General features: G+C 42.1%; 1 protein-coding gene across 1 annotated transcript in view; it reads right to left on the bottom strand.

Moving 5' to 3' along the window:
- Window positions 1-2,961: 2,961 nt before the first annotated feature.
- The window catches only part of EMILIN2 (elastin microfibril interfacer 2), a 31,900-nt gene continuing 17,887 nt past the window's right edge, over window positions 2,962-16,974 (bottom strand). The window contains exons 5-8 of the mRNA XM_032676766.1: window positions 10,687-11,019; window positions 10,094-10,132; window positions 4,787-4,924; window positions 2,962-4,030 (exon numbers count right to left, since the gene is read on the bottom strand). Of these exons, the coding sequence (XP_032532657.1) occupies window positions 3,693-4,030; window positions 4,787-4,924; window positions 10,094-10,132; window positions 10,687-11,019 (848 nt within the window). The 3' untranslated portion in view covers window positions 2,962-3,692. The remainder of the gene's footprint in view (window positions 4,031-4,786; window positions 4,925-10,093; window positions 10,133-10,686; window positions 11,020-16,974) is intronic.

The following is a 16,974-nucleotide window of genomic DNA, read 5'->3' as shown; positions in this document are numbered from 1 at the left end:
GGATATGACTGATTTATATGTCACCTTGGTGCTCTAGGATATGTTCAGCAGAGCTGAGTCTCTCTGACTGTCAGCATGCTGGCTTGTCTTCAGATGTTCTGCTGCTAATGACCTGCCCGTGGGAATTCACCTGTCTCACAAATGATGCTGCCTTGGGGACTCTGCTGGCTTTGATATTTGGACAGTCTCTGTGGAACCGCCCTGCCTCACGCCTGGCTCCAGGAATGTCAGACATGTCTGCCTGTACAGCTTCACCTGGTATGGTTTGGTTTTCTTCCTGTTTCAATGTCAAACAAGAGCGCCTGGCACAACAGATACTGTATTGCCCAAGAATCTTGTAATTCTCATACAGTGCATTACAAAACTACTTACAAAGCGGATTTGTGATCTATGAAACAGGTAGCATTCCTGCCTTACAGCCCCCACCTACAGGATTTATTTTTTTTAAGGCTTTCTCCATTAACAGATGCTTCCTATATAAGCTCCTGGATGCTCCTGGATGTGGTAGTCAAATTACAGACCTACAGTGAGAATGTTCCTTTCAGTGCAGGTATTTCCGTGTTCTGCTGCTGATCCTCACCAAAGATGTGAAAGCTCTGTCAGCAGGTTCAGAGTATTCTGGAGCAGGGCTCTTGCTCCTTCCTTTGAAGCTGGGCTGTTCTGTGTGGAGCCAACCCTCAGCAGGCCCATGAATGTCTCTGTGCTTGCGTGCCTTACAGCCCCTGCTTTATTAATATTTTATCCAGGCACTCTCTGGAGCAGAGAACTGGAACTCAGGTTCCACTCTCCCTTTGCCTATTAAGGGGCTACAGCACTGTGGTCTTCCCAGCTGGATGAATATTTCGCCTCTTGAGTTTCAGGAAAATAACCTCATTAGGAGGAATTGAGCCATCTACCCTGATTACAGCAATTATCAACGAAGTGGAAATTAAGGGTCAAGTCCCCCTCAACAAAGGCAGGAATCTAAGACAGAGGTTCCTTGTAAAAGGTCATAGCTTTAGCCACCCACACTGCTAGAGATGAATGGGAAGCTATCCCTGAAAGATCTATAAGTATCCTCAAAATACGCTGCTGAGACTGAGCCCTGCTGTAACACAGTTTAGGGAATGCTTTACAGCAGTGTACAAATACCAGTTACTCTGCGTTATGAGGGCTCCAACCATTCCAGCACGGGCACCAGCAGATTCTGGGCCTAAGGAGAAACTTTCTGGTAGAAGACTGGGCTTGTGAAGATTTGTGAATTGGATTTAGCAATCTCCCAGGGCAGTTAGGTAATAATTAAATGATACAACTTTTGCAACTCAGCTCTAAACTTGCACTGCCAATTCTTAAAAATTTCTCACTTGGCGTGGGCGGAAAAAAAAAACGTTGTGCTTGCCAGCTAGGTCTCCCTAAGCACTCAGCTCATTTTGTTTATTTCCATGAGTCATTTTTAGAACAGGCAACAATAATCTAACAATACTTGAGTCACACATAGTCTGGAGCCAACTTCTTAGAGAACACAGCTTTCTTGAGAAGAGTGAAAAATATTCTAAAAGAAAAAATGCCTCTCTGGCTTTTATACATAACAAGAAATTACATTAAAAAAAAAAAAAAGTGGATGATATGCTTGACTTTTGAAAACACAGAAAACAACACTTCCTGTCTGTCCCTTCAATTTTGAGACCTAGAAAGACGTGAAACAGAAAGGACAAAACAACACTAAGCCCCCCTTGAACAAGTGTGTGGTTGCTGACTACATGCTAATGCCTCGCACCCCAGCACAGGTTCAGAAAACACGCAGGGAAATGAGACAGAGGTGGCTCCTTTTATCAAGCTGTGAAGTACAAGTTCACTGTACATCTTTGGCTACTAACAGCTGCTCTTACAGAAATAGCCTTCCTGCTACAAATACAGCCAGCTTCTGCTTATCTCTTAACACCATCATTTCTGATAATCAGGTCCAAAGAGATCTTCCCAAACCAGGTGCTTTAAAACTCCACTCACAATTTCCTTCCTGTGCTTGGAACTCCCCCAGTGCAATCCTAGCTGCACAGGGACTGACTCAGAGTTCCTCTGTGGAGAGAAAGGTTTTTCTGCCTGCTTTTCTCAAAAGCAGTTCAGTTTCCAGGATGTGACAGTTTGTTGTGGGAAGGCCCCATCTCATTGCCTGGAAACACAGTTATTAGGAAGTATCTATTCCAAAGCTAAGCAACAAAGGCACAAGTCTTCATCTGATCTCCTCAGATGGGATGGGCTTCAGCTATAAACATACTGTGCTGCTTACAGCAGAGAGCACAGAGAGTTCTTCCTTCAGCTAAAGGAATTGTTTGTTCTGAGGCTATAAACAGCTGTTCTGCATTTTTAAGAAGGAAAATATACTACACAAACCACTGTGATAAATACAGCTCTATGTGGCATGAGTAGACTATTCAAAAGGCCAGTTGATACAAGAATATACAGGTGACAGACAAACAGTCTGGCACTCAGTAAGGCAAGGCTGGCTTTTCTTTTCAGCCACAAAAGACACCAAAATGCTATCCCCTAAGAGCCAAAGCATCATTTTTGTTACCTCCACTGAGAAGTGGCTAGAATGAGAAATAAAATACTGCTGCCCCAAATGTGTTTGTCTGTTTAAGCTATGAAAGTTGTTCCATCCATATAAACAGATGCCGTGTTAAAACAAACTTCACCAATGCGAAGGAGGCTGCAGATGGTTGGTTTCTGCATTTGACAGTAATGACTAATAAGACAGTTTTCCTTTATCAATGATTTTTCCTCTCATTTGCACCAAAGACAAAAAACTTCCCTCTTAATACAAGTACTTTAGGAGTGCCAGAAACAAACTTTGTAAATTTTTTTAAACTTTTCAAAATTACCATTTTCCTACCTAAGCAAAGATAATTCTGATTTTTCTGACCTGTTTAATTAATTTCCAGCAGCAAGCTTTAATCCCAAGAGCATCATGTTTAACTGATCCTCTTTTTTACTCTATAAATGGATAGTAGCTGTTCTGAACCTTTCAGTAGTACCAACTGCACATTATGCTCACATCTGCCCAGTGGAAAGCTGAGGCAAGTTTCTCCCTGCGCTGCAGCTTTCACTTGACTGGAATGAGTCACTCAGCTTGCCTCCTAGCACTGCCTTTGGCCCTTAGAGGAAAAAAGAAAACCGATGCAGGTGAGTATCATTTTGTTTTGCACCATGGTCAGCAATTGCACTGCACAAATTGATTATGCAAACGCACATGATTCAGTAACACAAGGAATAAAAAGTCATCAATCACATCCACTACAATTTCTCTTTCTTGGCCCTGCTTTACTGAAAACATGAAAATACCTGACTGGAACTGTAAACTTAAGCAAAGATGTAAACTCTTATATACTAGGGACAATTTGAAAAACTGGGGAGAAGATGGCAAAGACAATTTAATAGGGAACAGCAAGAGCACAGTGGAGAAGTGTCTATTGAGAATGTACCTTTTAAACAGTTGTTCTTGTACAGGTCAAGGGCTTGGGAAGGAGTTCATTTAGCTACAGAAACATGTCTTTTGTAGCTCCCTCGGGAAACAAAGGACAAGGAAAAGTTCTCCGTATAGACTATAAACCCATCACTGAAATCAAATATATAAACTGAATATATTAAAGCTTTGAACTTTATTACACTTAATTTCTTCTGAGTTATCTTACCCTTCTTTCCTGTTCAAGACAAACCTAAACATGAGAAATAGAAGGATAAAGGAGAACTCCACTAAATGTGGAGTACATTTCGTCAGAGTCTGTGTAGGCCAGTTTGCCTCCCGTTACAACAACATTTACTTCATCTCCTGCTTTGAGGTGAAGAACAAGGTGGAACGTCCCAGGACCACCACAGGTCCGTTTCCCCGAGTAGGGTTTGTGATACTCCAACAGTTCCCTTCTGTACCCAGCTGTGTGGAGCTGAGCCACACTTGCATTGGAGACGGATAGCACTGCTTCTACATACTCATCTCTCTCTGGGGCCAGCACGGCGGTGATCAGGTAGCGCCCTTCATATGGTGATGTGAAAATGCCTGCAGAAGAGAAACGGCTTTTCTAAGCACGATGACAAACATAAAGCTACATGGGTTATCCATCGCTACATACAGGTAACTGCACAAGGTCGGCCTTGATCAACTGACAACAGTCATGAAGACAAAGGAGTGCTGCTTTTGTGTTAGAGACCACCTGTCCTCCAGGACATGACCAGGTCTTGTCAACATTCAAAAATGTCCTGGCCTAAGCAGCTCCCATGACTTGGAGCTGGATGAAGGTGTGCACAGCTTGATGCTGTGCAAGTCCCCAGCAGGTTGAGGCACACCTAACAACCTCAAGTGACATGACACCCTGCTTGAGAAGGAGGCAGCCTGCAGGGATGGCCATTGGAGAGGCAGTGTGAGACACCCCCCTCCCACCTATCCTCTGGGTGACCCAGCTGGCTAAGCTGCAGTGAAATCAGGATTAGTAAGTAAGGGTTAGGAAGAAATCTCACCTCTGCTACCTGGGCTCAGCTGGCCTGTGGTGGGGTGAGGAGCACAATCAGTTGTGCTGCCAGAGAAGACAAAGTGGTGAGCTGGGCCTCAGTAGTACTGGGCAGTTGGGGAAAACCAGCCATGGCAAAGTGTATGTCTGTCCACATCCACAGTAGGCTTTTACCCCGGTGTGTCTGGTTTAAATGGACTTATTTTGTTGTTCAATGTGCCAGCAAGACCTGAAATAACCTCAAACCCTGGAAACCCATGCTACTGCCAGTCTATCATCTCTGTGGGTCCATATCTTTTGGCTATTACCTGTGTTGGGGTTATAATAGTCCCCGTCATTCACAAGCACTTTGTTAAAGTGAACCACGCCAGCATCACTGGAGAAAGGCTTCTGTGTGAGCCCAGCAGAAAACGACACCAGAGAGGGCGCAGCAGCAGCAGCAGGTCCTAAAATGAGTAACAACATGAGTGAGAATCACATCAGGATGACAACACAGCCTTTTCCCTGTGATGGTTTATAATCCAATGTCTCTGTTCCTGCACATAACTCCCCTTAGACTAATCCTGTCTATTGAGGGATGCCAGAATTAGCAGAATATGTATTGCTGGCCCAGGTCCCAGGTGTCTCACCATAAAATTTACTGAGCACCATAAAGTTCCTGTGTTGATCACAGTCTTTTTTTTTTCCTTCTAAGAAAATAATACATGGCTTCTAAATGCTGGCAGTGGAAATCCTGCCACGTTTCAATTCTACAATGCTTTTGCCAAAGTCCTTCTTCAGGACTGAGGTTGCCCTTCAACATCTCCACTCTCTGTCACTATTACAATGGCAACAGGAGTGCTAAAGGTGTTTGGCTCATGCCAGCTTTCCTGGTCATGCTGAGAAGCTACACACAGCTTAGATCTCCTACCTTCCCTGCCAAAGGGTAGTGAAAAGAGATATATAACATTTCAGTATTAATGCTCTGGTGGTCTAGTGGTTAGGATGCGGCGCTTTCACCGCCGCGGCCCGGGTTCGGGTCCCGGTCAGAGGAGTCCCCCGGGTAGATGGAGCTCGTTAGCCCTGTAAGGCCATCCATCTAAGAGAAGGTCACTCTAAACAAACCTACGTCCTGAGGACCTCACTGCCACCGTCCAAGCTTGCTCGGCCCCGGCAGATGAACCTTAGGATTAAAGGGTGGGCTCAGCTCAGCGCACACTGTGTCTCACCTAAAAAATCCACTGCGCAGGCTCGAAGGGCAAAGACCCTTCCCAAATCTTCGTTCGCGAAGACTGGCCATACATTAATGCAAAGAGGCTATTCTCTCACTCTGGCACTTCCCTTTTGGGTGAATTTTCACTTCACAATTTTTTCTCCTTTTCTCAGCAGATCAAACAGATACTTAGGCATTTTATAGTGGCTATCTGCTTACCAGCAGTGTTTACACCGCTGTTAGACTGGGCTGGATGAAATACAATTTGGACAATTAAGACAAATTTTTACTTTTAACAGACTGACTTAATGGCAAGTACTTAATACTCAACCACTTATTAGTCCCATTTTAGTTACCTTCCCTTTAAACATTTCCCCTAAGGCAGTACACACTGCTAGAAGTAGTCAACTCTTGTTGCTTTGTTCAGGCAATTAGGTAAACAACAAATGACCTTAAAGTTGTCCACAATTGCTGCTTCACCCTGCTCCTTCTGCCTTCCATAAAATAAATGTTTGCCTTTCCCCTCTCCCTCTTAATCAGAGGTACCCATCAGCAACAAGTGCTCAATTCATTGAATCATAGAATATCCTGAATTGAAAGAGACCTGTTCAAGCCCTGGTCCTGCACAGGACAGCTCCAAGAATAACACTGTGTTCCTGACAGTGTTGTCCAAACCCTTCTTAAATTCTAATAGGCTTCATGTTGTGACCACTTCCCTGAGGAGCCCGTTCCAGTGCTCAACCACCCTCTGGGTGAAAAGGCTTTTCCTAATATCCAATCTAATCCAGATTATAACACTTAAAAATTGAAGTTTAAAGGTGTCAAAACTTTTCCTAAAATGTAGATATACAAATGCTCTGCTATCCTATCCACTTTTTTTCTGAATAACTCAGCATGGGGGAGTGGGAGGGGAAGGCAAGAGGAAGACATGCCTGCAAATTCATAATTGGCAAATAACTACCTTGATTTCCCTTGGGGGCTGGTAACCAGCTGCCTCCTGTACCTTTAGAAATCTCATTCAGCATTTTGTCTCATGTTCAGAAAACAGACAGAAGCCCTTTTTCCTTACCCCTGCCTGCCAGTGTGGCTGCAGGTGCCCTGTAAGCTAAGATGAGGTTATTTGAAAGGACCAACATTAATTGCTGGAAGTCTACTTACTTAAGCAGCTTCTGTAGAATTCCACAACCTTAACAGCACACTACTTACAGAAAGCATCTCTATGTATATGCTTACCCCAGGACTCAAATCAACTGAAAACACACCTCAACTTACTTCTTACTGGCTCACTCAAATGGTTTCTCTCCCCTGCAGTCACACTGCACAAGTATATGCTGCCTGCCCATAAACATTGCCCTCTTCCTTTGGAGCAACAATAGTGCTGTTCAGATTGGTGTCATCTGAATAAGGGAGTGACTCCTGCCCCGGTTTGCCACAACTTCCTTCAAGATTTTCCTTACTAATTGCTAGAACAGTTGTTAGAAATAACTATTTTCTGCTATGCTGCTGGAATTGTTTCAGATCTGCAGCCTGGTTTAGCACACTATATGTATATATTCAAAGTGGAAATCTTAAAACTGTCTAAATATCCTATAGATCAGTTCAGGGTCAATATAAGGAGGCACAGTGAAGACACACTGTGTCTGTGCTCTCTTACCCTCCTCACTGCTTCCAGCTGGAGTTGTGCCTGTTCAAAGCTTTCACAATTCCTACCAACAGCTCAGCAGTGTTTTGCGGAACTTTACAGAGGGATGTACCACCCTCTCTTACATGTCCCCCCTTGAAAACACTTTCCTTCATACAAAGATCAAAGTTCAGCTTCTCTAGGCAAGGTCCAGGCTTGAAAACTACTTTCACGTAAGCAGTCAGTGTTGTGGAAGTATTAACATCAGAAAGAAAAATTTTAAAACATTTAAAAGTGGTGAACCCCAGGCACAGCTCTGATGAGGAAACTGCTAGGTAGACAGAAAGTTTCACAAAAGATTCAACCCCAGTTTTACAGCTTCTGGGGGCAGAAAAAACTCTTTTTACTTCAGATGCATTCAAGAAGGTTTCACTTGAGATAGATATATCTATATCTCTCTATATATAGATACATAGGAAGGAGTAGGTATGCCTGTTCTTGACAATCTAAGCTACGTAATGCATTCTGGGAAGTCAAAGAATTACAGAAGATGCATGGGTGGCCCTTATTAGGTTACATCTACTTCCACCCATCTGCTAGTTGTACTTCTGGTTCTCCACCTCTCTTTTGACTTCCCAGCACAGTTCATGCCTCCCACAGAGCCCAAGAGCCAGAAGGACAGAAAAGAAATAAAAAATATTAAGCGAAACAAAACAGCACACAGCATAGGCATTTGCCATCAAGGTGAAAGGAGAAAAAAATAAGTGTGATAGTGCTGCTGACAATTGCTCAGCAACTGGAATGAAGATTGTTCAAGGACCTACACAGAAGAAAGACCATAAGTATTTAATTTACCAGCAGGCACTTTTGATTTCCTTTGAACATGGCACAAGTAAGGAGGATTTGTCAGATTCACTTTTTTATTTTTTAATACTTCAGTTTGACCCTAATGTCTCATTTGCAGGAACATTTTTTCTGCTTATGGGATGGCCATGCAGCACAGCATCACACTGATTTCCATGAGCCAGTGCTCAGTGAAGCTGCTCTGCTGAGTCACAGTGTTTCTGATGGGGATGACACCTCCTTGTGTTATGAAGACACAAACTTTTCTCCAGTCTCTCATTGCGGTCAAAGTGTAGGACCCAGCACTTGGTCTTCTTTAACCTCATGCCGTTGGTCTCGGCCCATCTATCCAGCCATAAGGCCAGATTAGGGATACTGGATGTAAATGCTCCAACTCCACAGAAGTCTAACAGCTCTTTGTACCATTCTTACCTCTCTGTTTTCTGACTGTACCTGCCATTAAGGTTTGCGAGGCACTTGGGGGGAAGCTAAAGGACAGATCAGCAGGTATATCTTATATTTAGATAAGATATCTATGTCTTCAGGGACACGGATCAGGAAAAGGAACTCCTTGGCAAAGCCCACCTCCCTCTGGATCCCAGGGTGATAACTGTTCCACCAATATGTTCCACCAAGCAGCAGACGGGTGCACTGCCTGCCTCACCCTGCCTTTTCAACACTTCTAACATCCAACTACTGTTTCACACAGTTTTAGCATAAACTTATTAAAATACTGCTGCCTATAAACTGCAATAAATTGTACAAAGTGGAAGAAAACCCCCAGGAAATCCATTTATCACAGAAATCTAGACATCTATATTTGCTTTGCTGGTATCAAGATAAATTAATGTTTCTTTACTTCTCATCCTCTTCCAAAAACCTCATCTATTGCTGCTTGTTCTTACCACCAATCCCCAAATGCAAAAACATTGCTTTAAGGTTTGATGGATTTTTAATTAGAATGTATAAATATCAGAATTACAGTGTGAACTCTTTACAATTCTTTTTTTGTCAGTCCCCAGACCAGTCTTTACAACGTGTTTTTGTGATTTTGTTATGGTCATCAAACTAAGTCCCAAGGGTAGGATTTTGGATTCCATAAAGCCCTTATGTTTTATTTCCATCTATTTCCCATATTTCCTCAAACAAATTTAGATGAAATCATTCTTTCTGAAGAGGGTGTGGAAATATTCACTTTGATCGAGGATACCATTCCCCAGGGTTTGATAATATCTTAAGCATGAAATTGCAGGGCTGGCAACACCTAATCAACATATTTATCAAGGCCAACTAGCACGTCCTACACAAATTTTATACCTGTTTGTAATACAAATCTATAAATGAATTGCAATATTAACAATTATAAAAAATAAAAAAACACCCTACCAAACCAAGAAAACTGCGTTTTGAATCCTTTAATCTGTGGCTGTCAGTGGACAGCACTTTTGCTTTCACTGTAGTCAGGAACACAAGCCTTGGCGATTCTAACAAAGCCAGAAACTCTCCCAAGAGGAGAACCAACTCACGCACTACACTAAGGCACTAACAGTTCTTCAAGATCTTAGTCTTGGCCTTATTCATATCTTATTAAAGAAATAATATTAAAGTCAGCAGAAATATATCTTTATTTTCTCATTTAAAAGGCAAATAAAAAGGTCTGTACTAACATTTGCTAGAAACTACAAACCCTTTGTATTTAAAAAACACACCAAAGTAAGTAACAAGAACCCAAGACGAATTATTTCTCAAAACCTAACCCCCTTCTCCCCCGCCCCATATTTGTAAAGTATGCAGGTTCTGCTTTGATGCGTACATATAGCAAAAATCGGTCAGATTTTCCTCAATGCTAAACTTAAATACTAAAAATCAGCACTTTTTTTCTTTCAACCATGACTTTCCAGGGACTGAAATAAACATTAAATACCTGTGTGAAGAATTTCTAGGAAACAATCACCTTACCTTGTGACTCTGTGGTAGGAGGAGACGACTTTGGATATCCTACAAAGGAGAAGTAGTATGTGTGACTCAGTACATAGCAGAGTTCATTATGACCAATATCACTGCAGTCTTCTGAAAAGATCCTTGGTTACTGAACAGCAACCTACCCAAATAGCTACCAAACAGCACCCCTTATGAAATGCTCAATTATCATTAAACTGGGGTGGTCATGGCAAAGAAAACCAAGTTATTACTTCAATGTACTAAATCCACTGCAAGCATTATGGAAAGAAAAAAATAATTTAAGTTTCCCTAGTGGCAAAGACTGCTGTAGTTACCAGGGATTTTACATCAGCTCTGTTGACCTCATGCTTTGTGCAGCCTTGGAAAAGCAACAAAACTGGCACTGAATGTGTTTCTCCTGCTTCTATAGCCAGTTGCAGTCTGCAAAGGCCCATTCACAAATCATCTCTGCTGTAAACCCATTCTCAACATCAAGGAAGGTAAAAGTGGCTGGTAAAGCACAACAGATCTCAGTGTCACTTCTCTAGCCAGACTTGGCATGTCCATCACACTTAGTTGGGAGTGATTCACTACCAGTTTGGTTCTCTCACCTGGTGCTCCAGCATACCCTTCAGCAATGGGCATGGTACTTTGACCAGCCTGACCATCCGCACTTCTAAGCCGTCCTCTTCCTGACATCAAAACTGTGCCAGGAGGCCCTGCCTCTCCAGTCTCCAAGATGATCCCGGTTGTTCCAGGCAGAAGTGGCACAACTCCTGACCCTGGCAGCACTGGGCGCGGAGGAGGTCTCAGCTGTGGTGGCTGGAGGGGGGTCCTGTGTCGAGGGGGTTGTATCCTTGGCCTTGATGGCAGCAGGGATATGCCAGGATGGGGCTGCACGGGTGGCCTTGGTGGCAATGGCTGCCATGGTACTTCTGATCGCCCTTTGAAATGATGAAAGAGGAGGAAAGATACAAATTTATTTGCCTAAAACAGTAAATAAAATGGCATAGTTTTGTAAAATAAACACTTTAAAACAAAACAGGGCTCGGTTGCAGGCCACCTGTTCCCTCAGACCCAAGACCGCACCGGCAAAACTCCATTCCACTCTTGCGGTACTATAGACTCCCCTCTTTACCAGCCTGTGTGATACAAGGAAAGGACAGTCCGGGGTCAGGACAAGCAGCAGTTGAATAACCCGTGAACATTCATTCAACCACTAGACCAGTTTTAACTTTCTGCACCAGGCAGAAAGGCACACCTATTAGGTATGCCTATTAAAATAGGCACACCTATTCCCACCAGTACCTTCATCTCCACTGCGTGCTCTCTCTCTCGCTCTACTTTCACTTCAGTTCTGCTCAACCCCTCACACCCACTGCGTACTCTGCAACTCTGTACTCACATAACTCCTAGCACAAGGCTGACTCTTCAGCATGACCATAAAGAAAATTATCCACAGCAAAAAAATTCAGTAATGAGCACGACTTATGAGACTTTTTTTCCTTACTTTAAAAAGCAATGAACTTAAAATTCTAAGTGCTTCCATTACTAATATTTTCTGACAATGAAGGCAGAACCCTAGGATATAATCTACCAGAAAACTCTTTATTGTTTAAAGTGAAGAGATACCATTAAAAGACTTTTCCACTAGGGCAGCCAGCTCATATGACATCAGGGTTGAACAGCACTGACGTGGTTACATTTGTGTCTGGTGTAGTTCTAAGCCCTTTACAGGAATTATGACATTCATAAAAATGAAGTCCTAGATGACATTTAAGGCTGAAATGTCCTCCCAAGAATAAAGTTGAACTACATCTACACTAAGAACAGAAATCTACAAATGTGTAGATTTCAACAGATGCAATGACAGCTTTTATACAGAATAATTAGAATTTCATGCTAAATTAAACTTCAGCATAGGTTACTTTGGTTAGGTGCAGGGAGCGATGTGAGTTTCTGTGGAAATGGGTAAAACCCCCATTGCAAATTTATCTGATGAAACTTATCAGACTCTGACGTGTCAGAAACATGTCAGAGATGCTTGCCATGGTCTACAGTGGAGACCACCTCTCTGAGGTCTCAGTGGTCACAGTGAAGCACTTCAATTCAGCACAGTCCAAAATCAGCCTGGGTAAATTCATCAGTGGCTAGGGCTAAACCACCTGGCTGTGCCTAGAAGCAGATTTGGTATGAGGTTTCCCCTGGCTCTGCTGTGCAGCTGGGGACCCCAGGAGGGCCTTACACTGCTCCTTGGGGCAAGAGCTTGCAACCAAGTCACGCAGGTATTGTCCAAGACGCATGGCTGGGGTTTGGACAGTGTCATCGCAACCACATGCTGTTTTGTGACTACTCAGCACCTGCACTTTACCCTTGTGAATCCCATTTCTTGTTTTCAGTCTCATGAGAAGTCCACATAAGCCTTCCAGAGTACTGGGAGGATGTCTGAAGTCATAGTCTCACACCACCTGCATTCATTTGCTCGATATGGCTGCTGGAAATAAATCTCCCTGAGCTTTGCTGGCTGACTTTCACTGTCATGAGAATTGAAACTTACACAGGCAGCGCACCACAAAGCTGGGCTAAAGCTCTATTGGTAACTCTGTCCACAAGGCAGAGGCCTAAAGAGTGAAATGTTCACTTTATACAGGTTAAAATTATTTTCATAAAAATCCCAAGATTAAGAAAATCTTGGAATTTTTTTCAAAAAAAAAGCCTTTAAGTATCAAAGTGAATTGTTTAACAGAATTATTAACTTAGAGACAACTTCTGTCCTCAGCAGCATCAATTTAGACCTTCAACTAAGATCTTCAGATTAACCTCACTCAAAACACAAACTGACAAAATATTTGGGATGCATGTACTTGTCATTTCTTGAGTCAGTTATACTGAGCTTTATTAAGACAATTATTTGAAATGACACTGGGAAAATGTATACATTTGTTTGTTTTTCTAGACCTTTAAATAACAATCAACAGCTGAAATCCCATATCCTGAGCAAACTGCCTCCTTGCACACAACATCAATACTGCAATACCCAGAATTATCCCATCTCTGTAAAACTAAATCCAGAATCACCTGCCTAAAGCTCAACTTAAAGTAGAAGTAATCAGATATGTGCAAGTTGAGAGTAATCTGGTCTGCCACCTTTGCCAACCTTTTAGCCTCTTCTACTGAGATGCATCATAGCAAGACAAAGTACCAATAAATCAATAGATAAAGATGGTAACATTGGAGTCAACCTATTCTGACACTGAATTCCATAACACACATTGTCAATTCACAAGGCAATGAGAAAATGAACCCTTGATGAAGGCTGGGGGGAATCTAGCTGGACCTGCTTTAACTTTGCTGAGCAGCACATGAAACAGAATCTTCCTCATCATCTTCCCATTTGTCTGGGAATGCAAAGGATAGAGCTGAGATCATTACACAGCTAGGAACACTAACACTGTCCTCAGCAGAGATGACCTTGCTGCTCTGGCTGTCATCACTGTTGTGAGTGACAATGTGGTTACCATATCACATAACAGTGTCTTCTCTCAGATGCCCATCCACAACTAAAAACCGAAGGAAAGATTTTCCTCCTTGGTTGAAAATAAGACTGCTTTTGTTCCCCTCTCCCTTCAGTTTATTCAGCCAGTCAGCTTTAATCTGCAAGTTATTTCACTGAAGGAGGAATGATTTGCTGGGAAGGACAATGAGCAGCAACCTGGATGCACAAGGCGGGTGGACCTTTGGGATGCATTTGTTTCTAGTATCATTCTACTCTGACCATGCTCTCCTCAGTCCCCCAAACACACAGAAACAAAGTGTATAAAGCAAACTAATGAGTAAAGGAATCTGTCACTGCACCCACAAGAAGCCAAAAAGGCCTCATGTGAATTTTCTTATAGATACCAAGGGGATTTTACAATTACGCTAGGAAGCAGCACTTTGCACAAGCTCACAGGGAGCCCAGAGGAATTGACTATTATGACTGTATGACTATTCACACTGCAACATTAAGATTTTTATGTTGCCTTTTATCGATGCTGTAATGCAGAGTGCACATTTGGTTTCTTAGACCATAACTTCATCAGACAACATTTTGCTGTTGCTTTCAAAACCCTGCTACAGAGACAATTACTGTAGGAATTGCAGTTCAGGCCAAATAACCGTAACCAAAGCAAACTACACTCCCAGCATGGTATCTGGCTACAAGACCACACTTTGATCCCTGGAAAACTTCATGGACATATATGAATAGGCAGTAATTAAAAGAGACCACTGACTTTAACACGGCTTTCAGTTTCGTGCCATTTGAAGAGCAAACGTACTCACAGAGAGGCACAGAGTGCAATGAGAACAACTTACCCTACGGAGCTATGGAGCTGGGGGCAGCCACCATTTAGTGTGGATGAAAAGCTACAGGATCATATTACCTAGGAGAGTACATCATACATGGTCCCCTAAATGCTTAGAGCAGACAACCACCTTGTCTGAGGCAGGACATTGCACTACCTTCATCAGGAATTATAACAAATTAAATACATTTCTGGCCTCTGGGTTCATATCTGATGTACTGATTCACTGGCTTGTTAGTTTGGATTGAGGCACTTGAAACCCCTTAATAAAAACATTTGGAAGAAAACCAATATTCCTAAGATCACTGTCATTTTGACTTTGCTCAGGTTTACAGTGCGCTGGGCTTACACTGCTTGATGAGATTTTGTATTCTATTCCTTGCAATATACCCTTGCCTTACTGCCCTCAACAACTTTATTAGTAACAACTGGATTCTGTTTTGGCCCTTCTGAAGTCAAATGACATCATTTGAATGCTACAATATGCTGGCAAATTGTGCATAAGAAATTCTGCACTGAGCCAAGTCCAGGACTGTCAGTCTTCCTTTCAAATAATGTTGGTATCAGAGACAGTGCTGCAGATCACAGATGTAAAAATAGTTTAAGCCATACCCCAACTCACATTACAGCGTTCCCAAATCACTTCCGAAAAAGGCTCTTCTGCCAAAACGTTTCTGCAACTCCAGCTTTCAAAACTTACTTAGACTGCTCTGCCAGATAGTGTTATTATAATTGGAAACATTTGGGAACTGAAATGTGTGCTTCACAAATCCTTCAGAGGCCAGAGGCACTCCATAGCAGCAAGGGATGCTAAGAGTGCCTGCACCCCAGATCCAGCAGCAGCATCCTTCCATAGACTTTTAGCATCCAATGGTAGATGGAGAGGTCTGCCCTCAAGCAGCATTATTTTATGGAAAGCCAGGTGTGCTGAAGCTTTAATACACTGTAATAGGGGCTGAAAAATGCAACCCGTGAGGTCACTTGAACATCTGCTTTAAAGAGCAGAAGAAAGATTACTGTGTGTACCTTGGACCTTTCTCCAGTGTCATTCCCTAGTGCAAATTAATTTTGGGCAACATAGATGAGAAACAGGATTACACAGATACATAATACTCATTTTAATGAGGATTTGCAAGATCTAGGAGTAAAGGTCCTAACCCTGTTGAATTTAAGTCAAGATGACACCAAAAGAATTATCTTAAAATTATGGACCCTCTTCATTCCTTTTCACTTCTTCCTTTAAAGGAAGAGAAATGTATTTTTTTAAAATTTCACACAGAACTTCTCACCTCAGAAGGATTTTTGCATCAAGTACTGCAATACATTTGGTTTTAAACAATTAAACAAAAGAAACACATCTATTATAGGCTTTCAAGTCTCTGCCTTGGAGTGAGAAGAATAGTTTTCCCTAAAGAAATTAGTTTCAGACCCTTCATGAAGCACGACTTGTCCATTCAAGGACAAGTGCTCACAGTCTTGCATCTGATCTCTCCCAGCTACCATCAGCTGCAACAGCCCACAGGCTCTTCCCTGAGCACCTCTCCTAATTTTAGGCCAGTCAGAGAAATTTGCCTCTTATTTATCTCATACATGTACAGAATTAAAACCAGAAGCATCAACCAGCTGAGGAGTGCAGTTTCAAAGCAGTCTCCAATTCTTATGTTTCTGCGTCATGCTAGCAGAAACAGGAACTCAGCTTCCTTCTGTAAACTTTGACTCTCTCAGCAAAACAACCCATTGCTGAAATTTGGAGCAAGAACTGCAGAGGGAACAGAGCGGCTTTTGTCAAGGTCCCTAAACCTTCATGGCAAGGTTCACCAGCATGCTGAGGTTACCATTTCACAGTATTTTGAGCCAAAGGGAATGTGCCCCTGCTTCTCATCTGCTCTAATGCAAACTTTTAACCACCTGCGGAGGTAGATTTGTACTAACATGTTGGATTACCAACAGAAGTGGCTGAGCTGTGAAAACAGTGCCAGCTGGGGTCTGCCAACTATTGCCAACTACCTTGTGGGAATGCAAACTTCTGTGAGAGTTACAAAGAAGAATTCTTATACTGCCATGCCAAGATATGCCAGAGCTTGTTTATGAAAGTTCTAGATCAAAGAGTTGGTGCTGAATTATAATCATTAACTCATGCTAAGAACACAACTGAGAAAATGCAGAGATAATATGTATTATCAAAATAAATTTGAATTACTCTGACTTGATTTTCTCCATTTACTTTTCAATTTTTCCTGAGGCATGCAGAATAATCTCACACAACAGAATAAAACAAAAAAGAAAAAAATTAAATCAAATTAACTGCAATAAGAGCCACAGACAATCATTACTTTAAATGCACTATTCAAAAATACTACTTTTCCCACTCTCTTTATTCTGTCTCAAAGTAAACGTAAAAGCATGTAAGACTTCTTTTTTGGGTTTTGGTTTTTTTGGAGGATACTTTTAAAAGCACTCAAAGTACTCTGTGGTGTTCTAGAGCAAAGAGCCAAAATTACAGTCACTGTAAAAACAAAGTAGTAATTGTGTAATATTAAGTTTTCCCTCCCT

Source organism: Chiroxiphia lanceolata, chromosome 1 (assembly GCF_009829145.1).
Source record: "Chiroxiphia lanceolata isolate bChiLan1 chromosome 1, bChiLan1.pri, whole genome shotgun sequence".
NCBI classification, from domain to species: Eukaryota; Metazoa; Chordata; class Aves; order Passeriformes; family Pipridae; genus Chiroxiphia; species Chiroxiphia lanceolata.
The sequence above is the reverse complement of the archived record's forward strand: the minus strand, read 5'-3'. Positions and strand labels throughout refer to the sequence as shown.